The 26,281-nt window shown below is 40.9% G+C and overlaps 2 protein-coding genes across 4 annotated transcripts in view; one reads left to right on the top strand and one right to left on the bottom strand.

Moving 5' to 3' along the window:
• The first annotated feature begins 3,377 nt into the window (after positions 1-3,377).
• On the top strand, positions 3,378-21,963 carry LAMP1 (lysosomal associated membrane protein 1). Its single transcript, XM_050974752.1, has 9 exons — positions 3,378-3,543; positions 12,319-12,434; positions 13,772-13,985; positions 14,091-14,252; positions 17,269-17,486; positions 18,888-19,010; positions 19,902-19,971; positions 20,171-20,341; positions 20,956-21,963. Exons 1-9 carry the CDS (start codon positions 3,507-3,509, stop codon positions 21,093-21,095), a joined length of 1,251 nt encoding a protein of 416 aa, XP_050830709.1. The 5' UTR covers positions 3,378-3,506; the 3' UTR covers positions 21,096-21,963.
• A 937-nt stretch (positions 21,964-22,900) lies between these two features.
• The window catches only part of GRTP1 (growth hormone regulated TBC protein 1), a 34,644-nt gene continuing 31,263 nt past the window's right edge, over positions 22,901-26,281 (bottom strand). For 2 of the 3 annotated variants that reach the window (XM_009085460.4, XM_050974791.1), the window contains exons 6-8: positions 25,821-25,993; positions 25,519-25,704; positions 22,901-23,396 (exon numbers count right to left, since the gene is read on the bottom strand). In XM_009085460.4, coding sequence (XP_009083708.1) covers positions 23,307-23,396; positions 25,519-25,704; positions 25,821-25,993 — 449 coding nt within the window. In that variant the 3' untranslated portion in view covers positions 22,901-23,306. The remainder of the gene's footprint in view (positions 23,397-25,518; positions 25,705-25,820; positions 25,994-26,281) is intronic. The other variant, XM_050974783.1, reaches the window with a different exon arrangement.

Raw genomic sequence — 26,281 nt, 5'->3', positions numbered from 1 at the left:
GGTATGTCAGGGAAATCTGGATCTTGGCAATTCAGTGTCCTTAGAACAAATTCTATAGCAGCTTCTATGGAATCTCAAAAATAACAGCAGGAGCCTGGCTACAGCTGAGGGCTCTAACTTATCCAAACATATATTATAAGCATTTAAAAAGCAATTTTCCTAAATGTGACACACTGTTATCTGGCCCAACATTTCCTGAGGGAAAGTGACTATGAGAATGTAGATTGGGAGCTGACTTAAAGGCGCTTCCCAAGCCTGGCAGTTCCAGCTCTCCTTAGCTCTCCAGCCAAAAGCCTCCTTTCTGCCCTCTCCTTGGGTCTTTTATTCTTAGTTCTGTATTTTAGCTTTCCCTGGATTCCTTTATCTGAACCTGGGTTTAGTGTTTAACTCTCTTGATCTGCTGCAGCTTTTTTCATCCTTTCTTTGTGCTATACATCTTTGAAAAAAAAAAAAAAATTACACACCTTTCAGGTAACTTCAGTGTCTCAATTTGTTATGCTGATCTACCTATGCACTGCTCCAGGCAGGGGGGCTGAGTGCCTGGGAAGCTGCCCAGTGGAAAAGGACCTGGGTGTGCTGGTTGGCAGTGGCTGAACATGAGCCAGCAGTGCCCAGGTGCCTGAGAAGGCCAATGGCTCCCTGGCCTGTATCAGCAATAGTGTGGCCAGCAGGATCAGGGCAGGGATTGTCCCCCTGTACTCAGCACCAATGAGGCCACACCTCAAATTCTGTGTTCAGTTCTGGGCCACTCACTACAAGAAAGACACCAAGGGGCAGGAGCATGTCCAGAGAAGGGCAGTGGAGCCTGGGGAAGGGTCTGGAACACAACTCCTATGAGGAGCAGCTCAGGGAGCTGGAGTTGTTAAGGCTGGAAAAAGAAGGCTCCAGGAAGGGAGCCTTATTGTTCTCTTCAACTGCCTTAAAGGAGGCTGTAGCCAAGTGGGGGGGGATTCCGCTCTTTTCCCAGGTAACAAGTGACAGGATGAGAGGAAAAGATCTCAAGCTGTGCCAGGGGAGGTTTACACTGGATATTAGGAAAACTTTCTTTACTGAAAGGGTTATCAGTCACTGGATCAGGTGCTCCAGGGAAGTGAAAAGCCACCATCCCTGCAAGCATTTAAAAGGCCTGTAGATGTGGTGCTTAGGGACATAGTTCAGTGGTAGGCTAGGCAGTGCAGGGTTGCCAGTTGAACTCAGTGACGTTTGAGGTCTTTTCCAACCTAAATGGTCCCATTCTGTTTGTAGGTTTATTACCTTTGGCAGAGATGTTCAGGAGAGTGGACTCTGTACCATGAACTTGCTTAGCCATTCCTAGCAAGTCTCTTCAGAAAGGAAGTAACCGTGTGAAGTCAGGTAATACTCAGCAAAAGGCTATTTGAAAATAGAGTCATGTTTTGTGGAAGTTCTTTCCTTGTAAGATCTCCTAGCCTGTACTCTGTCTCCCTTGTTTGTACTCTGCCTTGACCTCACAGGATAGTTTTTACTGTAGTAATGACTCCTAACTCTCCTGGGTGTTTCCCATGAGCAGCCCAATCTGCAACCACAGCTCTGAAGAAAGGCCAGGGAGTGCAGCATGGTTCCTACCTGGGCCTGTGAGCATGCTGGATGGCCAGCAGCTTTGTCAGATGAAATGTGTAGTGGCTGGGTATGGACTATGTTTCCTTTCCCCTAGTGACAGCCCGAACATGGACCTCCAGGCTGTGTATATAGCAGCTTTTACAGAAGCTTTAACTTTGTTTGTTTATGTCTTCCCCTGCTATCATGTTTGATTGATGTCAGCCAACAAATTACCAAGCAGCAGGGCTGATGGCCAGCACGGTTGTGCAAGACTTGATGCATTTGTCTAACAAACACCTGGTAGTACTTGTACTGAAAGGAGGTGGAAATTGATATGGTGCTGTCTCTGCACCATTAATAAAGGCCCAGTGAGCTAATGATCCACATCATGGAAGGTCAACATCATTCTCTGCTGATAACCTTATGTTCTTTATTTACCAAATTTTACCACAGTATTGTTGCTTTATGCAGCTTTTTTTCACCTCCTTACAGATGCCTACTGATTTTCCAGCAGGGAGGCAGAATACTGCACATCAAGTTTAAACCTGACCTTGGGCCTCTCTTCCCATTTATCTTGTGGCAGACTTTGTGTTCCACAGACCTTCCTCCACTCCCAGTGCAGGTTCCAAAAACAGTGATCCAAAATGAGAACAACCCGTATCCCACCTCCATTACCCTCAACCCCTCTGCAGATGAGTCATTCAAACACTTGACCAGAGCTGCTCATTATGTCCTTTTTCAAACTAACTTCTGCTTTTGGCAATTCATGGAAAGAATAAAGATTGCTAGAAGTGTTGCAGGGAAAAAATATTCTTAACTAAAATAATACATTACTGTGTCTAAAAATGCACAGTATTAAAAAAGAAATACATATTTATAGCAATAGCATTGAAAACGAAAGTTAGATCCCCATGCCATCCTAAAGAGCAGCTACACTTGTCCAGGATGTTTTGGAGAAACAGGAACTGTGAATGAACTGAGACAAACAGCAAGGAAAGGTCAAGTTCACAGCAGCTGAACTTGACTTTAGAAGCTGGGAGTAACTAAATTGCATTTCAAATGGGTTCAGTGCAAAAAAGTATGAAGGCAGCTTGGGAGCAGAAATCATTCTGCCTCAGAGATGATGAATCTGGAGCAGCCTGTAGTGAGGAGAGGGAGTCCACAGCAGTCACTGTGAGAAAGCAAGAGGCACACCGCTACTGGCACACATTCCAATCGTACTAGAAACAGGATTGCAGGGGCAAAATACAGCTTCTGAGGTTTCAGATGAAGTAAGCATACTCCTAGCAGTGTGGATAAAAGAGAGCATTGGATTACAAAGTGATCAAATGACCTGGGCTGTCCATCTCCATTACATCTGAGAATGTTTACAAGCTAACTTCACCTTCTTTTCTGGTTATCTCAAAAAAAAAAAAAAAAACAAAAAACAAACAAACAAAAAAAGATTCCTTAACAACCATCAGACATCTGAAACTATGTGAAATTGCAATTTTTACCCATGCAAACACACGTCATTAGCAGTCCCTGTTTTGTCTTGGAACACACGCGACTCGTATGTATACCTATGTATACTTCAGAGGCTACAGACCATCAACTTCCAATGTTTTTATACAGCTGGGACTGAAGCAATTCTGTGCTAGACGACTACACTGACCTTAGACTGCCTAAGACTCAGTGGCAGAAGGCCATTCTGGTGCAGCACAGCGCCCGGCGGCACCAGAACCAGGACCCGCTCCCCTCAGAGCGGCCCCGCTCTCGCGAGATCCTCCCACCCCTCACCGCCGCTGCGGTGCCCGGCTCACGTGACGGGCGGCCCGCCTCTGTGACGTCAGCGGTCACATGACCGGCCGGGGCCGTCGCCAGAGCGCCCCGAGCGCGGAGCTGCCGCCGCCCCGTGCCCGCCCTCGCTCCGTGCCCGCTCCCGCTGCGCCCCGTCCCTGCACCCCGACATGGCCCGGGGGCTGCTGGCGGCGGCCGCCCTGCTCGGTAAGGGGGGAGACGCGGGCGGCCTGTGCGATCGCCGCGGTGGCGGGGGCGGGTCGCAGCGGCCTGAGGTGGCCCCGGGGCCGGCGGCGCTGGACGCGGCACCTGTAACCGGAGACCTGCCCGCCCGTCCGCTCCCGCCTGCTGTCGGCCTTCCCGGGTGCTGACTGACCCGCGGGGGCTCAGGGTTCTTGGGGAGCCATCCCTCCCCCTCCCCGCGCCGGGCCCCTGTGGCGCCTGGGGGCCTCCGAGGGCCGCCCGGGGTACGAGGCCGATGACGGACGGGAGGCGGCGGCTGCCGCGCTCGGCGCGCTGAACCGCCTCAGAGCCCGGGAACGCCGCTCTGGGCACCTGCGTTGGATGTAGGGACTGCGCTCCGGGGAGAACCTGGAAACGCGCCTGGAGCACGAGGCATGGAGACGCGGGAGCTACTGATGTCATTGCTAGGAAGCAGCGCTTTTCTGTAGGATATAGAGTGCTCCGTTGCTTAATGGCTTTCTTCCTACCCTATCTTGAGTAAAATATGAAACGTGTCTGGAACAGAGAGATTTTAGTGCCTTGATGAGAAGGTTTGTTTTTCAGCCAGGCTGTTTTACGAGGAAGTGTGTCTTGCTTGTTTACTGATAACTACCTTGCTTTTGGTTTCTTGAAAGCCACATCACACAACGCTAGCAGGTTTCTGAGATGTGGCTTTGGCAGCAAAGGAAACTTGTTCAGCAGCTGGCCAAAATATTTCCCAAATAGAGTAGCAGTTGAGAATGCTTATCTGCCATCATTTTTGGGCTGGGACAGTCTTTGTGACTTCTGTAATGTCTCTTTGGTAGTAAATGTCGTTATCACTATTGACCGGACTTCAGTTTCACGGAGCCCAAAAGGTGCCCCTCGCAAAGGGCACTGAGCAGTTCGAATATCCAGCCCTCGTGAGCCACTGTAGCAAGCACAGTGATTTACAGTGCTCTTGCTTTTTTGGGCTGCCAGCTGAAGTGTTGAACTGGTGTCATAGTGGGGATTATTTGAATAGTTTATGCCATTTTGTTATGGCTTAAATGAAGAATTGCTTTATAGTTTGCTTTCAAATCAGCTTTTGTGATTTTTATGTGCTACCACAGTTAATATTTTCGGCCATTGCAGTAGTCTTCCTCTGCTTAATTGGCAGTTACAAACATCATTTGGTGCACTATCTTTGTTGCTTTCTGGCATGTGAAATGTTAGGTTTCTGCAACTGAGGCAACAGAATAATTTATTTCACCACAGATTTATTTATTTTTTATTTTTTTATAATTTTTTTTTACTGATAGGACTTTGTACCAGTGTCTAGTAGCTTAGCAGCTGGGTGTTTCTGCATAGCTTTATACTACAATGTTGGGGGAAGATCTTGTGGTGTAGATAGAGACCCCTTTCTTGCTAGAGTGGGGGGGGTTTGGATTGTAAGTGAGGGGAGAAGAATAAGAGATAAAGGTAATATATGAGCTGAAGTCTTCAAATATTTTAGCTCATTTGCAGCCTTTTAATCATCTGAGTAAACACTGGTTAGGATAAGGTCATGAAAGATTAGTATGGGTGGGGCAGATGTGAAAACTTGTTTGGTGATGCCTTGACTTCAGGACAGCAGATTTATTTTTTTTCCACCTGAATACCTCACCATACCTCACTTAGTTTCACTTTTCTGTTTAGCTTGAGCAGCAAGCACTAAGCTGAACGTTTCATGTGTCAGCATTGGGCATTTTGTAATTAATTTCCTCGCTACCATCAAATATACTTCTGGAATTAAGAAAATATTTAGGTAGCATATGGTACATGCATGGAAAGGGGGCTATGGGAAATGGAAGTACCTCCCCTAAACTTAGCTGCTGCTGTTTGAAATACTGAGTAAGATGGTGCTTGTCTGTTGTTGAGCACGATGAGTCAGTTGGGTTGTGTGCCAAACCCAATAGAGCTGCTCGTGCTCTCTGAGCTCTAGAGCACCCGTACATTTTTCATTACTGAAGCACAGACGCATCAGAGAACACTTTCCTGAAAATTTAAGGTTAAAATCAGACATATGTAGTGAATAAGTAATTAAGTGTTTGAGAATTGCAGAAGGGAAAACTTAGTTTTTCAAAATAGTGTGATGACATTTCAGAGTCACTGACGTATAATCCACATGTTCCTATTGTGCAACTCTAGTCCAAAAAGGAATTTCAAACCTTACTACCCATGTAGAGATATTTGAGAAACTTGATAATGAATTCCAGCTAGTGAGCAATCTGGTGCAGAATTGTTTTTTTCAGGTTTGGCATTATTGGGTGTTTGCAACTGAGATCAGTATAACTTGATTTTCACAAAATCTAACTGCTTTAGTGTTGAGCAACTTTGGAAATATTGTTTTACCACGTGCTGCCCTTGACATAGTGTTTGCTTGATAGCTGCTTGAAGTGTATGGACATAGTCTCTAAGGCTCTGAATTAGTGTGCCAGTCATCATGTGATAGGTTACTTGGCAGATGACAAAGTGAAGAATTGCCTCTAAGTACAGAGGAACCTGACTCAAAGATTGATACTCTGTTGCAACATTAGCTGCTGTTATCTTTGATAAGCTTTTGTAGGTCTCAAAGATAAAAGTTTATTTCTAGCAAAAGGCACGCCTTGCTTTTGCTTGTTTCAGCTTCCACAGTTTGTCTTTGCTCTCAAGTCAGCCATGATTATTTGGAAATTCCTTGAGAAAGCTTGATGCTGAAATGGATTTCTTGATACGTGTTCTCTTAAGCTTGGCAGAAGACACTTTTGGGCATGTAAGTGGTGAGAATTACAACAGCCACTTGAACAATCCCTTGCATTATCTTTATTCTATATTGCATACTTTTAAATGTACCTTATGTTTTGGTAAACCAGGATTCCACAGTTTTTGGGCATCCGACTTCAAGATGTACTGGTGTTCCTTTCAGTCTTAGTATAACAGTTTCTTAACCTTCTCTCCCTTGACAGCACCACTGACTATCAGTACTACTTTTTCTACTGGTAATTCCCAAATGTGAGAGTCTTAGGTGCACCCTAGCATTAAGAGTACAGAGTTTAAATGTGCTTCAGCTCTGCACAGTGGGTACTTGTTCCCTCTCCAGTTCAGCCTTGAGCACAGTAGTTCACAGTTAATACATTTGGGTTTCTTTTATTAAACTTCTGATGGCATCTGTTTTCTTAACAAGAATTCACTCTGTATGATATGGGAACACTTGTATTCTTATTTTCCTTGACTGGGCTAAGATCTAATGTCTAGAACTTGGAGAGTGGTTTTACTCAAGCAGTTAGTTTATTTCCAGTATCCTCTCCTCTGGGAAGCTTTCTCTTTAAATTGTCACACAGTGCTCCTTTCTTCAAAACATTGTTTGGGGCTGGCAGCTGCCTTGAAGAATGTGTGTTAGTTCTGTGGTGTGATACAGCAGCACTAACCAGAGCCAGTGCAAAATGGACTTGTCTGAATGCTGAAAAGGATCCAGCCAGGGGAATTCAGCTCTCCCAATGCACTCATGCAATCACTTGCTGTAGAGCTATCCCAAGACTTCCTTCCTTTAGATAGGAAGCTATAAAGAAGTTTCATGTGACTAAACTTGATGCAGTTGTGCAATTCTCTGGTCAAATGGCAAGTGTATGGCTGTTAGTTAGCCTTTCCTTTCTAATGCTTTTGTACTTGTATAATTTGGTTTATAAAGACAGGAGTTGTTCATCTGCAAACTGAAATTGAACAACAAAATGTTTACTGCTTTAATTGAAATCAACAATATCAAACCATAATCTGAGATTTCATGCGTTTGACTCTTGGTTGGCAAGGATGCATATTCTGGGCTGGATCAGGAGCTTGATATAATCAGGTGCTGCACCTGCACAAGTGCAGCTGGTTCTCTTATCCCCGAAAGTACTTTTATGCATCCTTGAATTAAGCTCTCTTCTCCCTTTTCCCACCACTGTGTGGGTATTCAAGTGAGTCCAGCCTTGTCTTTTCCTGCCGGCTTTCCAGGTAGCCAGCATTCGGTCTCATGTGTCTGTTGGTGAAAGGTAAGTAAAACTCATCATTTTATGGAGACCATCTCACCTCTTGCAAAGGGTTTTGTACATCAAAGCCTGTCACAGGATTTTCCTGCTTTTAGTTGTTCCTGTCTTTTTCTTTTTGTATTATCCTGAGGTGGCATAGGCGCTGAATCCTAAGGAAGTATCTTGACTTGTCTTTTGATAAAGGACTTGAACCTAGTGTCCCTCTGGGAGTGGTGCATACATTGGAAGTCAGAGCATTGTAGGGTAGTGTAACTGCTCAGGGATTTTTTCCATTCTATTCTCTGGCATAGATTTAGGAGTTAAAAGTGGTGACTGAAATTACCATTATTCACAAAATGAACAGTGAGAGATGACAGGATCATTCTGAACCATCAGAATGAGTAAATTACTGGGCAGTTTGGTTAACATGTACAATAGAAAATAAACCTTCTCTAGATAATAACCAGCATTTCTTATCTCCTTGGATTAATGCCCCACAGATAGGAGTGTTTGCTGTGTTTGTCATCAGAACACCTGGGCAAAGGTGCAAAACAACACATCAGTGTTGCAGTTCAGGTACGGAATGATTATGTAGGGCTGGCATTCCTTACCCTGGAGTGCTGCTGCACAGTATTTCCAGGGTGGGCTGGAGCTGAGGAGAGTCTGTGGGTTTGACCAGGCTTTGGGATACTCTGAACCCCATCACAGCTCATCCCAGGAGCTGGCAGCTGTGCTGTGCTGCAGCATGGTTTTCCTCCTGAACACTGCAGGCAGTCCCATCCACTGGATATCTGCATGGCTTAAAGTACCAATGATACAGGATGTGTGCCCAGGTGGATTTGGATGGCTTGCTGCCCTTTATTCCAAGAGGGAGAACAATGCTAAAGAAGTTTTTACTTATGCAGGAAACATGACTATAGTAATAAACCCCAGATTATACAGAGTAGCTTTTGTTTTTCCTTGTTTTCAGTGTTTAATGTTTCTAATAAAAATTGGAGGCAAAGTAAATAATTAACTGTAGTAACCGGTCCTCTTTGCAAGCAGATGGTGTACGCAATTATCATTAAATATGCCTGATTTTCTAGCACACAACAACCATTCATCTCCCTCCCTTAGTAGGTTTCCATTATATGGGAGAGTAAATCAGGAGTAGCTGTGTTTGACTAACAGGATTTCAGTTATAAAAAAGCTGAAACCTGAAAGCATGTGCTAGATTGTTTTGTTAGCTTTGTAGTTTTCAGCTTAAAACAAACAACTTTATGAGGTGGATTTCTTTAAGATAAATCATTAGACAATCAAGGAAGTATTTGTTTTGTTTGACTTAGTTATTTTATCTCAGACTGTTAATATACTTCAGGTTTTTTTGAGGTAGGTATGTTAGATAAGGAAGGATGCTGGATTTAATTCAAGCGAGATCTCTAGTTGTTGCTTTAACAGTTACCTTAAATGTTTTCTTGCATAAGACTGTAATTTCAGAAATAAGGTATAAAGGGAGAGATTGTTTTATGATTTTTCAATTGAAAATATGCAGATAGAATAAATATTATAAGCAGTCTTTTTTTGGTTCTTACTGGAATACAAAGGAAGCATCTGAACCAAGTGAAATTTATTTGATGTTAGTATATTTTTGGTAATTCCTTTACTAGATATCCATAATGTAGTGTTTCCAAGCCAAATGAATAATGAACCTAACAAAACTTACTTTTTGCTATTGAAAGGTCTTGGACTGCTTCATTTAAATCTGAAGTACTGCCCTTGCTGTGTCACAGATAGTTGTCATAGAGGGCTCTTCAGTTTAGTAAGAGCCTTTAAAGCCTAAAGTTAGAACTCTGGAAGTTGTATCAGTTTTTGTGTTTAACTGCAAAGAATGATATTGTTATGAGATGTACAAACAATATTCTCAACCTGTAGATATTCCCTGATAGAATTAAGCAATACATTATGTAACTTTATTAGAAATATTTCTAAGATGGATTGATTCAACATCAGTTTGCTTTTCTGTAGTCTTGACATTTTGACTGTAGGCTTGTAGTGTTTGTAGGCTGGTGATGATTCATGCATTAATCACTGCTCGACACTGAAATTGCCTTTACAAAACTCAACAGCTGCTTTCCTGCGAGCTGTTCCTGTGCCTTAAACTGGCTGGAGCAGACAGTAGGCGGGACCTTCCTTCCCTCAGTGTCTTGATTTGTTTTTCAGTGTTTTTTTTATCCAATTTTTCTTTGCTCCTGTGTCCCATATATTTCACTTGGTTTCATCTGCATTCCTTCAGGACGTTGGGAGCAGATGATGCTGCAGCTCGGTTCTGTCTGATCGCCATCTCTGTGAGTGTTGCCTTACTTGCAGTGAAAGAGCTCTCATCACTCCATCAAGGACACTCAGTGTCTCGTGCTGGAGGCGTCTGTCTCATCACTGAAACTGCAAATCCAGCAGCTGCTGAATAGTTCTTAAGAAGAACTGGGGTTTTTATAGCATTTGTTCCACACTAATGAAAACAGGATTCATAAAATGATATTACTTTAACCTTAAAAAAATCTAGTAGTTATGCAGGTGTTACTATTTAATGTTTATTCATGCCCCTTATTCTTTATTACTTAAACTTGCTGAAGGTGATTTATCAGCTCTTCATTACCAGAATTTGTCTTCCATTTGATGCTTTCTGCATTGTCTGTTTTTCTCTGAATCATTTGTAATGGAGAGATCTGTCATGTTTTCATTTCGGCCAGCAACATTTTTCTTAATTGTTTTTCAGTCTTTTCTTTCCCCTGCATTTCTTTTAAATTTTTTTTTCTTTCATTCTTTTACTCAGTTACTTTATTATTTTTAGCTCTAAAATTGCCAAGATTTTAATAGCTATCAAACAAGGGAGTCTGCGTGCATGCTGAAGGTTTTCATTCTAGAATTTTTCAGTCATAGTGTTAGTTCAAGGAGCAATGGATTCTTATTCCTTGCCTCTGCTCTTTTCTATGCTGTGGTAGAAATCTTCAGGAAGGTGTAAGCAGCTTGCTTTGGAGAAAAGCAGTGCTTTTATGAAATGTAAATAAGTTCCAGATGTAAATGCAAATTGAAACTTCTGTGTGGATAAAAATGTTTCTGATACTTCTCTGAATTGCAATAAATAACATTTATTTGTGAATATGTGGTCCTTAATGAACATTTTATGCTGGACATAAAGGCAAAGGTAGGACAGGTTTCATTTGAAATAAGTTTTCTACACTATCTGTTCTTCAGCATTTTCTTTCTTCTGTCTATCTCTGATTTCAAGTCTAGACTCTCCAAAAACTAGATAAAGTTGAATGAATTCCAGTTTCAGCTTTGCCCCCCTTGGTGCTGGGAGAGGATGTGGTGTTGCTAAGGGGAAGGTGACACGGGAAAATGCTTGCTGGGTGCCAGAGAAATAGTTTCCGATGTGTTCCTGCAGTTGATGTGCCTTCTGCTGAAGTCCAGCTGACAAAAGTCCAATTTTTCCTAATAATTGTCTTCGTACACACCATAGTTTTGCAGTGAAAAGTTCTAAGATTTGTTTTTTGAGAACTTGTCAGGGAGGGAAGCTAGCTAACAGATAATCCCTCATCTGGATCTCTTTGCTGTTATCAGCAGTTGAATGGATTAGCATGTTTGACTCCTTAAAGCTTATTTGCTTGCGATAATGGCTTATGTCTTGCAGCTGTTTTTTTATCAGGTTTTCTGCAAGACTGAAGTTGTTGAAAATGCAAACTGATAAAGCGTTAGCATGAAAGTGGTGCAGGCTTTTTGCAGTGAGGTTCACTTGTGGGGGTGGTGGTGACAAATTGAGAATCTGAAAAATCAAAGATTCTAAAATAAAGAACTGGCCAAGTGCAGGAGCACTGTCAAGTATCCCTTGCCACAAAGAAAGTAGGAGATAACCAGCTTTCCAGCTGTTTCCAGCCTGCCACAGTGCATCCCCTGAGTGAAGCTTTGTTGGCAGTAGGCACTGGTGCCAGTCCATGCTGCCATCAAGATGACTGTGTGCTCCCCTTGCTGCGTGTTCTTGCCCTGTTAAGTCAGTACTTTGGGCAGTTGTACTCAGTGTGCTCTTGAGTGTAGAGGCTGGAATGGAACAAGGGGCAGAAAGGCTTTCTCTGCTTTTCTCAGCAGCTCAGTCTGAGTTTAGCTTAAACCAGTCAGGAAAACATAACCTCAGTGTGTGTCAATGTCTTGGCCTCATCCTCTAAAGTGTGGAGAGCATGAGGATGGTAAAGAGAAGTTCTCCTGGCAATGGTAGCATGCTCTATCATGCTATTTTTGGCAGTGCCTTCAAAACATCTGCAGTCAATTCAGGCTTTCTAAATGCTGCATTCAGTGCATGTACAGCTGAGTGTCCTGGTACAGCAGGAGTGAAGGCTGCATGGTGTGCCGTGGGGGGAAGGCAGTATTGGAGGCATGCCGGATCAAATAAGCTAAGCCTGGTCTGGCTGAAGATGGTAAAATGGTTGCTGTGTGCAGAGAACACTGAAGCTGCCTTGAACACTATGACTGGTGTTTATTGCATACCTTTCTTATCTCTTAGGAACCACAATGTCAACAGTTTTGGTTTGGGTGGCTTTGCAGTTTTATAAATGAGGTGTTTAATTTGTCTTCTGTTTGTTAGTGATGTTGAAGCTAAGCTAGAGACTGTTAATGCCCAAGTTTCCAAACTCAACTCACGCTTAAGTTTTACTCCCAAAATACACTGTTGTACATATTTGTCTCTTTGGGATTAAAAGTGCAAATTTATGTGACACCAAGTTAACCACTTTTTTTCTTTAATCAGGCTTTTTACAGGCTTCCTCTTCATTTGAAGTGAAAGATTCAAGTGGTAAGGTCTGCATAATTGCTGATTTGACTGTAGCCTTCTCAGTGGAATACAAAACCAATGTGCAAAAAGAGGTAAGGGCAGTGAGCATCTGACTGCTTGTCATTTATTAGTATTTTTAGTATTTATAAAATATAAAATATCTTTGCACGTGTGCAGTATTTAAACTTTGTCTGAGTATCTGTGCATGAAGAACTGCTTCCACAAAGATTTTTACTCTCCCAGTCATGTTGCATCAGCTTTTCTTTATTGTGGATGCTTCTAATTAAACAGCAAGGTTGAGGCTGCCTGAAACAATCACAAACAAAACACGTGCAATTACTTTTGTGACTGAAATTCCACACCTGTCCTGTTGATAACTAAAATGGCTTCCACTGGAACTGTAAAGGCAAAAACACTACAAGTTCTCTTTTGGTACCTTGGTCACACTCATGTGGACTAAATCTGAACTGAAACATAGCTTTTAAACTTTTTAAACTCCAGAAATCTGTGACCTTCTTACTTACACTGAAATCTAGAGATTTGCTATCTACTGACCAGTGCAACACTTAGAAATTGTTCCATATTAACAGCAAAAGCTTGTTAATGGAAAATTAAGAATTTAACTTACAAAAATCCCCAAAACTTATTTGTTATCTTCACTACTGAGTAGGAATTGGGGATTAGTCTTATTGCAGTTTTGTTTTGTTGATTTTTTTTTCCCTAGCCATCAGTGTAATACAAGGTTAAAAAAATCCTACAACTTTACCAGTGGTGCACTTGCTATGTGTAATTGGAACTGAGCCTTGTATAATCCATGTTTTCAGTGGTGCTGATGGTCTGAAATCCTGCTGATACTGGTATATGTGTTTGCATTCAGAACTGACTTCTTTCATTACATACTTTTGTCTGTTTCTTATTGTAAGCAGTAAGCTCAGAACTTGGCAGTAAATGTTGTATTGGTCTTCAGATATCACATTTCTTCACAATGTGTAATAAACTCACAGTGTTACAGGAAGCTATGTAGGATGTACCAATCCCTTTTGTTCTTGCTCAGTTATACTACAAGAAGCAAAGCTTAAATTCTCCCATTTTTCACTTGTCCAGAGTTTGATTTGCCCGATTTGATTCTTGTAGTACAAAAGTCTACAATCTTGTAGTACAATCTTGTAGTACAAATATCTACAAATTCATATTGCTGGTTTAGAAGTAAGAAAAGTCTAAGAGATGCTGTGCGTATGTACTGTTTAGTCCTTCAATTTCAGAGAGCAGGATTCTCAAACTTGAATGTCAGTAACATGCTGCTTGCTATATACTAGTATATAAATAGACATATATTAATATCTCCTGTATGTTTGTAACAGTTTCACAGGACATTTAAAAACCTGTGAGCTTTTGTGTGCTTACATGTGTTTTATGTTCTACCCCACAGTTTGTACACTTTTTTCTTCCACAAAATGCTTCAGTAGACTCACAGAGCTCATGTGGTAAAGATAATGTGTCTCATCCAGTTCTGGTATTGGATTTTGGAGCAGGACATTCATTAAGCCTGAATTTCTCAGAATCTGCAGACAAGTACCAAGTTGAAGAGCTAGTTTTCCACTACAATCTGTCAGATGCAACTTTATTCCCAAATTCAACTACAGGTAAAATAAAAACTTACTGTTGTTACTGTAAAACTCTTCCAGATACAATACTGAGTCATTTCTTTGAATACTGGTACATACTAATGCAATGTATTTTTTTTACAGGAGGCATGAAGTCTGTATCACATAAAAGTATCATGCAGGCACATGTGGGCACAAAATACAGATGCATCAACTCCAAGCACATCAATATGAAGAATGCAAATGTGACTTTTAGCAATGTCACTTTGGAAGCCTATCTCACAAATGGCACTTTCAGTGTGAACAGTAAGTATGTTGTAACAGAAAATGTACTTGATGAGCTAATATTTCAAATAATAGGTTATTTCTTTTTAAGTCCTCACTAATCATATTTAAGGTGAGTACTGGATCTAAAACTCTGACAACAGCATCTTTTGAAATGAATGGACTTGCCTCAAGTTTTCTCTGTAGGATGTCAGAATCTGTGGCTAGGGGATAGTGCACTGGGTTCCCATGGGTATTGTATGGGGCTCTTCATGAGTATGGGTATTAAACACATGCTGCAGTAGGCTGAAGGGGCACATGGCCAAAATCCTAGTTTAAGAAGTACCTGATAACTTCCAAGCATTATGGCCTCTACCAAAGTAATTTGAACTAGTTACTTTGTGCTTTGGGAAAAATCAGTGAAATAATGGCTGACAGTGGAGAGCAGGAATGTACATCTTCCTACAGGAGGTTTTATTTCAGCAATAAAAGTCAGGTTTTTCTCCTTCAGGGACAATCACAAAGTCAGGTTTTTATCCTGATTGTTTGTATTGAAAAGTAGTGTGGAATTTTACTTCAAATTATTGAAGGCCAATCATGTCCCTTGCTTTTGCAGCAGCAGTCTTCAAACACAAAAGAGCTGTATAAACTGATCACCCATACTACACCCATACTATCTTAAGGAGTGATAAGTCTTTGCCTTACTTTTAGAGTCTTCATTTTCCCTGGGATCTAGAACTTTCTTTCAGCTGTTAATCCCATTTATGCACCTGCTAAGTTGAAACAAATATTAAAAACTAGGGTAGCCAGTGCTAGCATGGAATGGTTACAATGAATAGGTGCCTTCTACTGGAGTATCTCTACCTTGTCCCATTTCTGTGAAAAATATCTTGCCTGATGCATGATAATAGTGGCATTGACTTTTTTTATGGCTGCTTCACATGGCTGGCTCAGATTTGTATGTATCATTCCCTTGATCAGACTTTTCCATTCAGTGAACTAGTTTGCAGTAAAGATGTGTACCTACATTTATGCTTAAAAAACCCACACCAAACCCTGATTTCTATTACTGCAGTCTTCAGAACTATTTTTTTTTTAATTATGGAACTTTGATCTGATTGTTTTAGCAGTTAAGTATGATAAGTGATCATTTATCAGCAGGCTCAAACATAAGACATGATACTGGGAAAGGCTGATTTTTGCTTCTACAAAACTTCAATAAAATTTCCCTACTGTGTAATACTTTTCTTTTTAAGACATTAAGATCTTCTTTTATATAATCCTCTGGTTCCATTCTTGTAGGCTTGTGCCTTCCCCTGTCCCTTAGGAAGCTAGTTATTGATAAACTTTAGATCTGGAATTCTTCCTTAATGTTTTTCTTTTCTCTGCAAATCTTTAATGAAAGGATATTTCTGCTGGTGATTGGTACAAGGCTCACTGAAGGGAAGAAGGGTCAATATTCAGTGCATCTGGATAACTAGAAACTGTGACTTCTGTCAAGTGTACTAGAAGTTAGTGACTGAGGGGATGGTAGTGGTTATCTGCAGCTCTGAAAGGGAAACTTCCTTTTTCTCTCTGTTGGTAGTGTTCCCAGCTGCTTTCCTGTAACTGTCAAGAAAAGACATAAGGATTTGTCTCATCTTTTGGTCTGTCCTGAAGAGCTAATAGAAGCTGCTCTAAATGGGTTCAGTAACAATAATGTATCAAAACTCCAACTAGGCTAAAACTTCCACTCTGTGATTTGGTTGTTTCCCTCTGTGCCAACTTAAAGAAGAGCCTCTATGTGTTGAGGTCTTGCAGATAGAGAGTAGTTCTCCATTGAAGTGCCCAGAAAGATGCTTTTTTGGTTTGTTATGAAATGATTGCATTTTGGGATCAGACCAGGATCAGTCTACATACTACAGGATCACTCCTCTTTCATCCACCTTCATTCTGCCCTTGAACTTTCCAGGCATGGAGTAGAAATAGGAAAGCACGCTATGTTAGAGTGTGTCTGACTTCAGATGGTGTGATTAGAGTTGTTCTTTCTGAGCCATAATCAAAAATTAAGCTGCTTAAACTGTTTAAGGCTATTTATTAGTTGTCTTGTATCTGTGAAATATGTATGCATTAAATTTTAGAAGTAGGCCCTTTGAGTGAGAGTTGATTGTTGCTGCAGTTGCTGTTGTCCTTAAAAAGTTGCAAGTTGTTATCCCTGGCATGTGGAGATGACCTTGGCTTGGAACATGGAAGTCTCTACTTTAGTAATGTCTTTGTTATGACCTTGGGTTTTGGCTTAGATGTTCAATGCAGGAACCTTCTTGGCTCCCAGATCAAGTTAAGATCTTGCTGCCACATGTTTCCAAGTAGTCTGACAAATAAATCAGAGTCACTGTTCCCTTGGAAGTTGCTGCTGGACTGGATGAAAAGAGAAGGTGAACTTGCACACCTTCACAGCCTTGTTAACCCCGCGGAGGGTGGATCCTTGTGCAGGACAGAAGGGAGGATGGATGTGAGAGGATACAGCAGAAAACTTGGCATCAGAAACAGTGTCTTAGAATCCCCCTGTTAAGGACAGAAGAGCCAGAGCAATATATTAAGGCTACTCTGGTTATTGCCAGAACAATGAGAGTGAGAGGAAGGAGAATACATCTCCTGGGAGACCACTTTGAACAGTGAGCAGGAGAACTGTTCCTCTGCTTTTCCCACACGAGTGTCCAGAGTGTGTGATAGGGATCCCAGCCTGGCAGACAGACAGCAGGAATGCTGGGTCTGTCAGATTTACCCTGACCTGATGGCAAAGTGGAATGATGGATGGGAATGAAAGTGGATGTGGTCCCCATGCACTTCAGTAAATTACCAGCAAAAGTGTAATTTTCTCATGCCATGCTTTAAAAGGGCTCAGACTTTGCAACAAGTCTTGAGGTAATGCTTTACCATTGTGTTTCTGAGCTTTTATTATCTTTTATTAGGAAAAAAGCTACTTGAAATTGTGTCGTCCTTTCCCTCGAGGATTAAAAAAGTAGATCATCCTACAGCTTCATCTTGTTTGGTAATGACTGTTTTCCTTTCTCTGCAGAGACAGAATGTGCTGAAGATATGGTCTCTACTACTACTATGGTGCCTACAACTCCTAAACAGACTACTAGCCAGGTTCCAACAGCTGGCCCAGCACCAACGTCATCACCCCCAAATCCTGCAGTTGGTAAATACAATGTGACTGGTCCAAATGGAACCTGTGTACTTGCCTACATGGGCTTACAGCTTAATATCACCTATCCAAAAAAAGATGAAAAGGTACATTTTGATTTTTGTTTCTTCAAAATCTCCAGATTTCTTCTTTGGGGAAGAGTTGGTAAATTATTATAAGCTCACCTTTTTCTTTTATAAGCCCAGGTGTTTGCGTTCATCCATCATTATCCTCTATTTGAATTGCTTAACCTGGTCTGGACTAGTGACATTCCAAACACTTGTACTGAAAGTGGTTCTTAAAGATTATTTCATTCACTAGAAGCAGCATTAAACTTGTCTGTTGAATCCAGGAAGTGTATATATGGTCATTTAAGAGAAGTAGTAAAAATTACCAAGATATGACTAGGGGAATCCTATTATCAAAGTTGCAAACAAAACAAGATTTTTAAACTGTTAAATAAAATACAGAAATTTGGCCTGAGGTATAGAAAGAGTGAATAACTAGTAGAAGGGAAAATTAGTACTGTAAAACTGGACAGGCTTGCTGACTTACCCTCCAGCCAGCACTGAAGAATTTGGGTTTGACTTTGATGCTTAAAAGCTACTTAACAGATGATTTTAATACTAAAAACAAACAAACAAACAAGGTTTATGTAAGATCCAGCCCTACTGGTGCAGAGCCTGGCTTGCCAGCCAATGGGCAAACCCAGAGTCCCAAAGGGACTGTTGAATCCCTCCAAAAGGAAACAGTGGTTTGCAAAAAGAGCTACTGCATTTATTTATGATGTTGATGACTGAAAGGTAAAATCATGATCACCTATAGCTGGTGTATGGCTGTACAGTGGCTTGTTGTGATGGTAACTGTGTTTTAGCCACCTTAATTGTGTGAAATTCTCTGATTCTGGTGTTCTGCTTCTGGTGGAACAGCTGATTTCTAGTGTAATGACCAGTGAGGAGGTGGCAAGTAGGTTTTCTGGTCACATGGGGATCAGCTAAGAGCTACTGAAAGGGTTTCTATTTAATTGTTTGGCAAGTGGCATTTAACCCACAGCCTTCTGCAGGTACAAGACAGTATAAAATCACAAACCATGGACAAACTAAAACATTTTGAACTGAAATGACATGCAAGATGATTTGCTGACAGGTGGTCCCCTTAATTGCTTCTACCTTACGTCAAAGCAGTATTTTATAGCATCTTGCCCTCTGTGTGGTTTGGTGGTTCTTGATGTTTTTTTCTTATGCCACAAGGACCAAAGCAGTTTGTGTGGAGAAAGCAGTTGGGTTCCTTCCTGCAGCCAGCCAGGGCTGCAGAAAGCTTTGTTAGATGTGCCCTTAGTTGTGTGTCTGGTAACTCGGGTGCAGCCTGCATGGGTCTGCCCTGGTGTCTGGGACACAGGGCAAACACAACACTGCAGGCACGAGACACAAGCTAGCCACACCTCAGCTGAGTATAAGGTGATGTGCTCAGTCTCTTCAAGTGTCATAATTGCTCCTCTTCTCTCACAGATGGGTTTGGATTTGTTGAATTTCATACCACATAATACAACTGCTTCTGGGAGATGTGACAATACATCTGCCTTGTTGAACCTTACTTTTGAGAAAACGAGGGTTATCTTCCAGTTTGCCTTGGTAAGAATCTCTGCACCAAGTGTGTAGGGTCTGCAGAACTTTCCATGTGGGAAAACTAACTGGGGCAAGGGCAAGAGGAAAAAAGACAGCTACAAAGAGAGTAACTAGTTCCTTTGGTTTTAATACTAGGATTTAGTGGGGTTTATTCTTGGTTACCATTGTGTGAAAAGAATGTGTTTGTGTATATATGCACACATACATATGTGTACACAGAAAAGTATTTTGTTTGGAGTGGGAACTTCCTTGAAGATTATGTTGCTTATTCTTTAAGGCTGCTTGCTGAAACTGGGAGCAGCTGTGACAAGTGGGTATCTAATCTAATTTTAAGCCTGGAGCTGGATTTAAGTTCTCATTAATATTCTGTGTACAGCCCAAAGGCCAAGTGTGCTGGTCTCCTATGATGGTTGGGAATCCTGTTTCCCACAGCCCTGCCCCAGGTGCTGTATTGAAGCTGCGTACCTTTGAGGACTGAATCCACTGTTTGTCAGAGCTTCATGCTCCTTTTTATGCTGATCACGTTGAGCTGTTGCTATTAAATTACTCTAGAGCTCTGTGGGGTACCAAGTTCACTGCAAGTAGGCTGCTTAAGCAATGGGTGGGACTATGCCTGCAGTGTGGAAGCCAAGTCACCAGTTTGGGGGTGTCAAGGCCTCCTTTCTCTGGCTCTTTGCCCTCTCACAAAATAATCTTCCTTAAGGTGCATACTTTCTGTAGCTTTTCTTTCCTAAAGTCCAACTAAACACCTTCTCTGGATGCTAATCCCATTTGTGAACATTTTAAAAACCTTTCTCAAAATGCATGCAATTGGAACCTGAACATGAACAGCTTATGTTGTACAACATCATCCTAAATGACAACTACTGATTTGGTGGTTTTTGGTTTTTTTAAAAGAATGCGAGTGCTGAAAAATTCTTCCTGCAAGGTGTGAGTGTCAGCACAACCCTGCCTTCTGAAGCAAAAAGTAAGGACTTCTAAAAAATCTACTCTCTGTGACTACATCCTTAAATATTCAGGGTAGCCTGCATTAAATAATGTATGAGAAATGTTGGGGATGAGTGTATCAAATTGTGGCTCTATGAGCTTATAGCTCCTTCTCTTCAGATTTTTATAATTAATAAGTTTCTCTTAATAAGAGATTAATCAGAGTTTCTCTTACACAGATCCAAAATTTGAAGCATCAAACAACAGTATGAGTGAGCTGAGAGCTTCAGTAGGGAACTCCTACAAGTGCAGTTCTGAGGAGAATCTGCAGGTCTCGGACCAAGCCCTTGTCAATGTATTTAATGTTCAGGTCCAGATTTTCAAGATTGATGGAGACAAATTTGGGCCAGGTAAGAGGTTTGCATTTGACAGCCCCTGTCAAATCCAAGATTTGTGAAGTATACTTTGATATAAATACAACATTCTGTAGTCAAATGTGAGCTTGTGGGTGCTATGCTTAGCCTCTGCATGCCCCACCACAGATGATGTGGGGGCTGATTAAGATGTCCATGTTGAGGCTAGTGGGAGAAATATGTAAAAAGCTGTAAAACAACTTGGACTTGTTCCTGATGGTCCAGAGACAAATTAAGGAAGGGTGCTACCTTTCCTTCCAAACTGTGTGCAGACAGTTGTGTGAAAGGGGGAAAACCTGTCCCTTGTAACTGTGATGAAAGCAAATGACTGGGGGAGGGGTCATGTAGATATTTATGATGACTAAATTTGTGTATAACTAACAGCTCTTGAAAAGGAAACAATCTGTATAATCTCCATATTGTGTATACAGCTGGTGCTAGAAAGACTTCATCCTGAATGATCATAGTTAGTGGACCTGGCTTCCTTTTCACTGTTGACAAGCTAGCTGAGCCAGTTTTATTGACATGCTGAGAGCAGAATGCTGAAGTTCTGGATGTAGCCATCTGTTGGTGCACTAGTACCTAACGTGGATCTTTTTCTCTCTCTTCAGTGGAAGAATGTCAACTGGATGAAAATAACATGCTGATTCCTATAATAGTTGGTGCAGCCCTTGCTGGTCTTGTTCTAATTGTCTTGATTGCCTACCTGATTGGCAGAAAGAGGAGCCATGCTGGATATCAAACAATTTAATTACTTGCACTAAAATCCAGCATAGATGAAAAGCAATTGCAAGAGGCTGGGGGAAGAAATCCCCCTACATTTCCCCTGAACTGGTTGATATTGTAAGGTAACATCTTTTCTTGCAAATTGCTTCTTTAAAGTCTGCTTTATTAAATGTGAAATCATCTTGCAGCATTTAACTATGCACAAAAATAACTTCTGAAAATTCTGGTGTTTAATTTTGCTAACTAGTTTTAATATTTACCCACTTAGAAACAAGCTAAAAGTTTTTAAGGGTGCTTTTTTGGAATTGGTGTAAGATTATGTCAGCTACAGATTCCATAGAGGGATGTTGCTAACTCTGACTCAATTTCAGAACTCTTAACAAAGGGAAAAGGTTCATTATTTGCACCGCTGCCATTGAGCGATGATGTTAAGTATACTGATGATGCATTTGAAAAAGTTTAATAACAACTGACAAAATTGAAATGTAAAATCTGAACTTCACCTTGTCTCTTAGGTGTGTATTTTTTACTAAGCTTTAAACTTGATGCCTGGCACATGCAGGGTGTGAACGACGCAATACTCAAACCTTACAGGAACTCTTTATGATTGGACAACTCCCCTGTTTGATATTTTTGATGATATGCCAGCTTGTTAGGAGCTGGTACTTTTTTAAAATGGGTGTTATTTTTATTTACTTTTTTTTGTAAAGTTATTTCAGTCTGTTCTGTTGGAAGGTTCAGAGAGATCCTGTTACTGCACATGTGTACAATATAGATCTCAATCTCTTGATTCTATTGCTTTAAACTTGGCTGGGGGGTTGTACACTTTAAGGATCAGTTCTTATGTATGCATTGCCTGTAACAATGCTAATAAAGACACTTTTTTTTCTGTATTTCTGACTATTGCTGATCACTCTTAAAAATCATTTGTTGAGGGCTGAAGTCATGGTTTGGCAATACTTGGGAAGCTTGAGACAATCTTTAGTGCGGAGTTAAACAAGTGCTTAAGGTTTTTCTTTGTGAATTTTCCTAGGAGTGAATAGTGTTTCCCAACACCTGCTGCCATACTAGGAGTATGTTACTGCTACTGGCCTTATAATTCAGTACTTGAGGAAAAAGTTTAGGCCTGATACCATAAATGATAGGGTAGCTCAGAGTCACTGTTAAGTAGCACCCTTTAGTTGTCAAGAAGAGCAATCCTCTACTTCCTCTGAAAAAAATGATTTTTTTTTTTTTTTCTGCTGAGGAATGAAAAAATCTCAGTGGGCAGGATAGGGGCAAACCATGTTTCACGAGGAATGAAGTGTCTGTAGTGCTGTTAAAAGGTGAGGCTTTCCAAAGTAGTTGTTGCACATGGAACATAAAACTTCACGAAGTGCTCCCGTTGTCTCTCTCCTTTCCCCAGCTTGAAGGAGAGAATATGGCCACGAGAGGGCTCTGTACGGACAGGAAAGCAATTGCAGACTCCTCACCCCAGCAGGGCTACAAGTGGCCTGGTGCCAATGCAGACTTAGGAGCTATGCCATGTCTTCCCCTGTCAAAGAAGTCTGTTTGTGGATGACTTTACAAGTGCTTCTCCTCAAATTTTTAGGGCCACGGGTGTGGGAGAATTGCACTACAGCTGCTCTGTGTGGGAGAACTGCACTACAGCTGCTCTATCTCACACTGCACAGATAACTGCTAGTGACAATCACTGATTGCTCTCTTGCCCTGCACTTTGCTGTATTTGAGTTCCTTAAGTGAGAGCAGTGAGGAAAAAGATGCTTGTATTCCATCCAGTGACTGGCAGTCAGGACTCAGATCACATAATTTACTCTCTACACCATGAAACAGGTTCTGACAAATTAAATTAATTTATTTTGTACAAATGGTAATGGTGTCACAGTTAACACAGTAATACATAATTTTATACATCTGTTTGCTTTTAATATTACAAAATTCCCTGGGACTATTTATTTAAAAGGAGGGTCCTGACATTGATCACATTCTAGTTTGAAGATACCTTAATCCTTAAAAAATAAAAACAACACACCACCAACAAACAGTAACAGAACCACCAGTTCCAGTTATCAAATCTGACATACAGTACAAAATGTTAACACACTTACTTGAAAGGCAGGAAAAATTGGTCAAGTGTCAATTAATTCATGGAAAGCTTAAAGTGTGCTTTAATCAGTGCAAATAGAGGAATGTGTCAATTGCTGTAGTATCTCACCACCTGGTTACATCTGGCATGTTATCCCTGAGAAAGCACCTTCTCCCTGCAAGTCTCTCGGAGTTTGTTGATTGTTGCCATGGATAAGCTTCCAGGATCAGTGAATATTTTCTGAGGGCAAAAGAAGAAAATTCTTAGTTAAAATGTTGGCTTTGGACAGCATACTTGAATTCTCAATAATTCTTGGAGGTGTGAAATCCCTGCTTCAATGTCCACACTGTGAAACTGCTCACTGTTCTTCGGCCTGCCTATAACAGAGTAACATCTTCATCTACTGGGCTGTTAACACACAGTAAACCTGCAGCTCATGACAAGTGCAGTAAGTCACACAAAAGCAGCAATAAAAAATTTGGTTTGAATGTGTGTCCAGTTGAGATTTAGATGGCAGGTGGTAGCAAGTGGCATATTTAGAACATATCAAACTGTCCTGGGTGATGTGATAAAGCACCAGTGCACTTCTTGTTTGGTGCTAGCAAAGGTGGTTCAGGCTCTGGAACACAAACCAGTGTCTTCCTACTGCAAAAAATCATTTTTAATCCCTCACAAGGCTACGTTTGCTCTTCTTCTCTACCAGGCTTCACAGAGGAGTAACGGATCCGATGTAAGGACTTGGTGTGTGCCGAATGCCAGCACACGTCTTCAGTTCATTTTTTCCTTTTGTTTTCACTCGTTGTTTAAGAACAATATATTTGTTTCCACTACTTCACCCAGAACTTCTGAGTGAACAAAACTGTGAAGCAAAGCAGCAGGTTTATGCACTTTAAGCTACAGTTAAGGTGTGTGGGCACCTCAGGTCTCTGGAGCTGTTAAATGACAGCACTAGGGATGAGACATGAGAATTGAACCAGTTCAGAACAGCTTTCTGGCAAAGAAGCCTTTAAACTGAAAACTAAGGTTCTCTTCTGGGGGAGGAGGCATAAAGACACCTGCCATCACCTCTACTGCTACTAATACATGTACTGCTGTTAAAAACCCAGCCCAACAAACATCCAAGCACAAAAGTTTCAAAGTTACAGAAGAACCTAATCTAAATTGTTTGTCTGTCTTCAAAGCCCCATTACTATAGTAAATAACAGTTAAAATTCTTTTACTCAGGGTAACTGCAAGAAAAAGGTGGTTGATTTTCTAAAAGTAGCTGGTGTAAAATTTAATACAATTAAAGAGGGGGGAGGGAAGTCCTTTAAGGACAAGTGTTAGCATCAGCCTCTGAACAGGTGCTCTTAGGGCAGTTAACATTTAATAAAATCCTTATTCTAAAATGTGGAATGGTAAAACCCCTCAAACATCCCTCTTCTAAATTAAAGCTGTTCCTGTGATTTTTCTCTTGCTCCTTTAATTAAAAGACTTAAAAGTGTTAGTAAGTTAAGCTGATTTTTCTTCTATATGAACAATAATGAAAGTTAGTATAAATGGCATCCTACTGTAACTGACCTAGGCACAGAGATGTGCCATGAGCATGAAACACTTTGAGAGGTAAATGTGACCCTCCAGGACATGGTTTTGTTCACACTGAGCAAACAATGGTAGTGGAATTGACCAAGTGACTTATGACAGATGTGCTCCTGTTACTTGTTTTGCAGCTACCACCTTTTATGTTTCCATCTTCTGAGATAAGCCCTGAATCCAATCTTTTATACTGATGTGGCACCCATTGTATTAGTAATTTAAAAGAATAATCCTTAGCTCGCAGACTGTCATAGTACTTGGACATTCAACTTCATAGGTTTTTGTCTGGAAATAAGAACCCACTGGTACCATCTTGTTCTAAACAGAATGCTCTGTGTTCAGGCACTACAGCCAATTATCAGTGCAAACTTAAAATTCACTTTGTGCTTATTCTACAATATGTATTTACAGTTCATCTGAAAATGAACTGCACAGGATCAATATCCACAGTTCACTGGAAAAATGAACTAAAATTATCTTCTCATCAGACTTCTGCCTTAACTGGTAAAAAGGGCAAAAAGAATTTTCTTCCCTTTATGACAGTTAATGTGGCTAGATTTCTATATATAGAATTAGATAATAACTATTAAATATACTATTTAATTGAAAATAATTATTAAATATAGACTATTTAATATATGTATTAGAAAGATTTGAGTTACTTATTTAAAAAACAATCCTAACAGTTATGTTTCTCCTAACTGTATCCATCTTTTGCTCAGTGAAAAACATTTCTAAGTCAGTCTTGGTTTTAATTAGGGATGACTAAAAGCTGCTGAGAATTTACCTGCATGAAGCTGTGACACTCTGTTACAAATGTTCCTTTGGTGATCTGCTTAAATTTATCACAAATGTCAGGGAAATTCGTGGCTTCCAAAATAAAAGCTTGGTTTTGCTTAATCAATGTTAAGGCCACACGGAAGATGATCTTTGACCCTTCATAGAATAAACAATCCCATATTCGGAGCACAGTCTGCAGTAAAGGAGAGAATTCAGATTAACCTTGGTTTCCAGTAAGCAATTATTACTAAAGCAGTACCAATGAAGTAATCAGGGTGTGTAGTAAGAGAACTTTATGTTACCAGTTACCTCCACTGGAAGAATGTCAATGAACAGGCATATAAACCAGCGTGACACCACTAGGGTCCACATGACTCCATGTCTTTCCATCAGCTCTGCCACGGCTGGAACTTTCATTTTCACAAGTTCTCCAAGGACTTCCTGATCAGTTTTCAGGCCCAACATTGCAGGACTGTAATAATCTTGGAGAGAAGAAATCAAAACTCAGGAATCTGTGCACATGTTCTTTTCATGATATTGAAGAGAATGTCCTCTGCAGCTGAACATATAAAGGCACACTGAGCCTAGGAATTCCAAGGTGAAGTAAATTAAACCACAGCACAAAGATCTCTGCACTGTGGTCATAGAGTGCTGCTCTTTTAGCCAAGCTGATCCCTCTACACAAACACTTCATTCATGCCTTCTGAAGTATCTTCTTTCTCTCTGATGTTTTTTGGCAATGCATTCTTCCTTCTCAAGGAAGGATTGTT

The sequence above is a fragment of the Serinus canaria genome, chromosome 1 (genome assembly GCF_022539315.1).
Source record: "Serinus canaria isolate serCan28SL12 chromosome 1, serCan2020, whole genome shotgun sequence".
NCBI lineage: Eukaryota > Metazoa > Chordata > Aves > Passeriformes > Fringillidae > Serinus > Serinus canaria.
Note: the sequence above shows the minus strand (reverse complement) of the source record. Positions and strands in the feature narration are given on the sequence as shown.

Bases quoted from the DNA above. Each gene is read 5' to 3' on its own strand.
- LAMP1 (XM_050974752.1), top strand. From the start codon at position 3,507: ATGGCCCGGGGGCTGCTGGCGGCGGCCGCCCTGCTCG. The intron at 12,435-13,771 runs GTAAGGGCAGTG...TCTACCCCACAG, and splicing joins AAACCAATGTGCAAAAAGAG to TTTGTACACTTTTTTCTTCC. The intron at 19,011-19,901 runs GTAAGAATCTCT...TTTTTTTAAAAG, and splicing joins TTATCTTCCAGTTTGCCTTG to AATGCGAGTGCTGAAAAATT.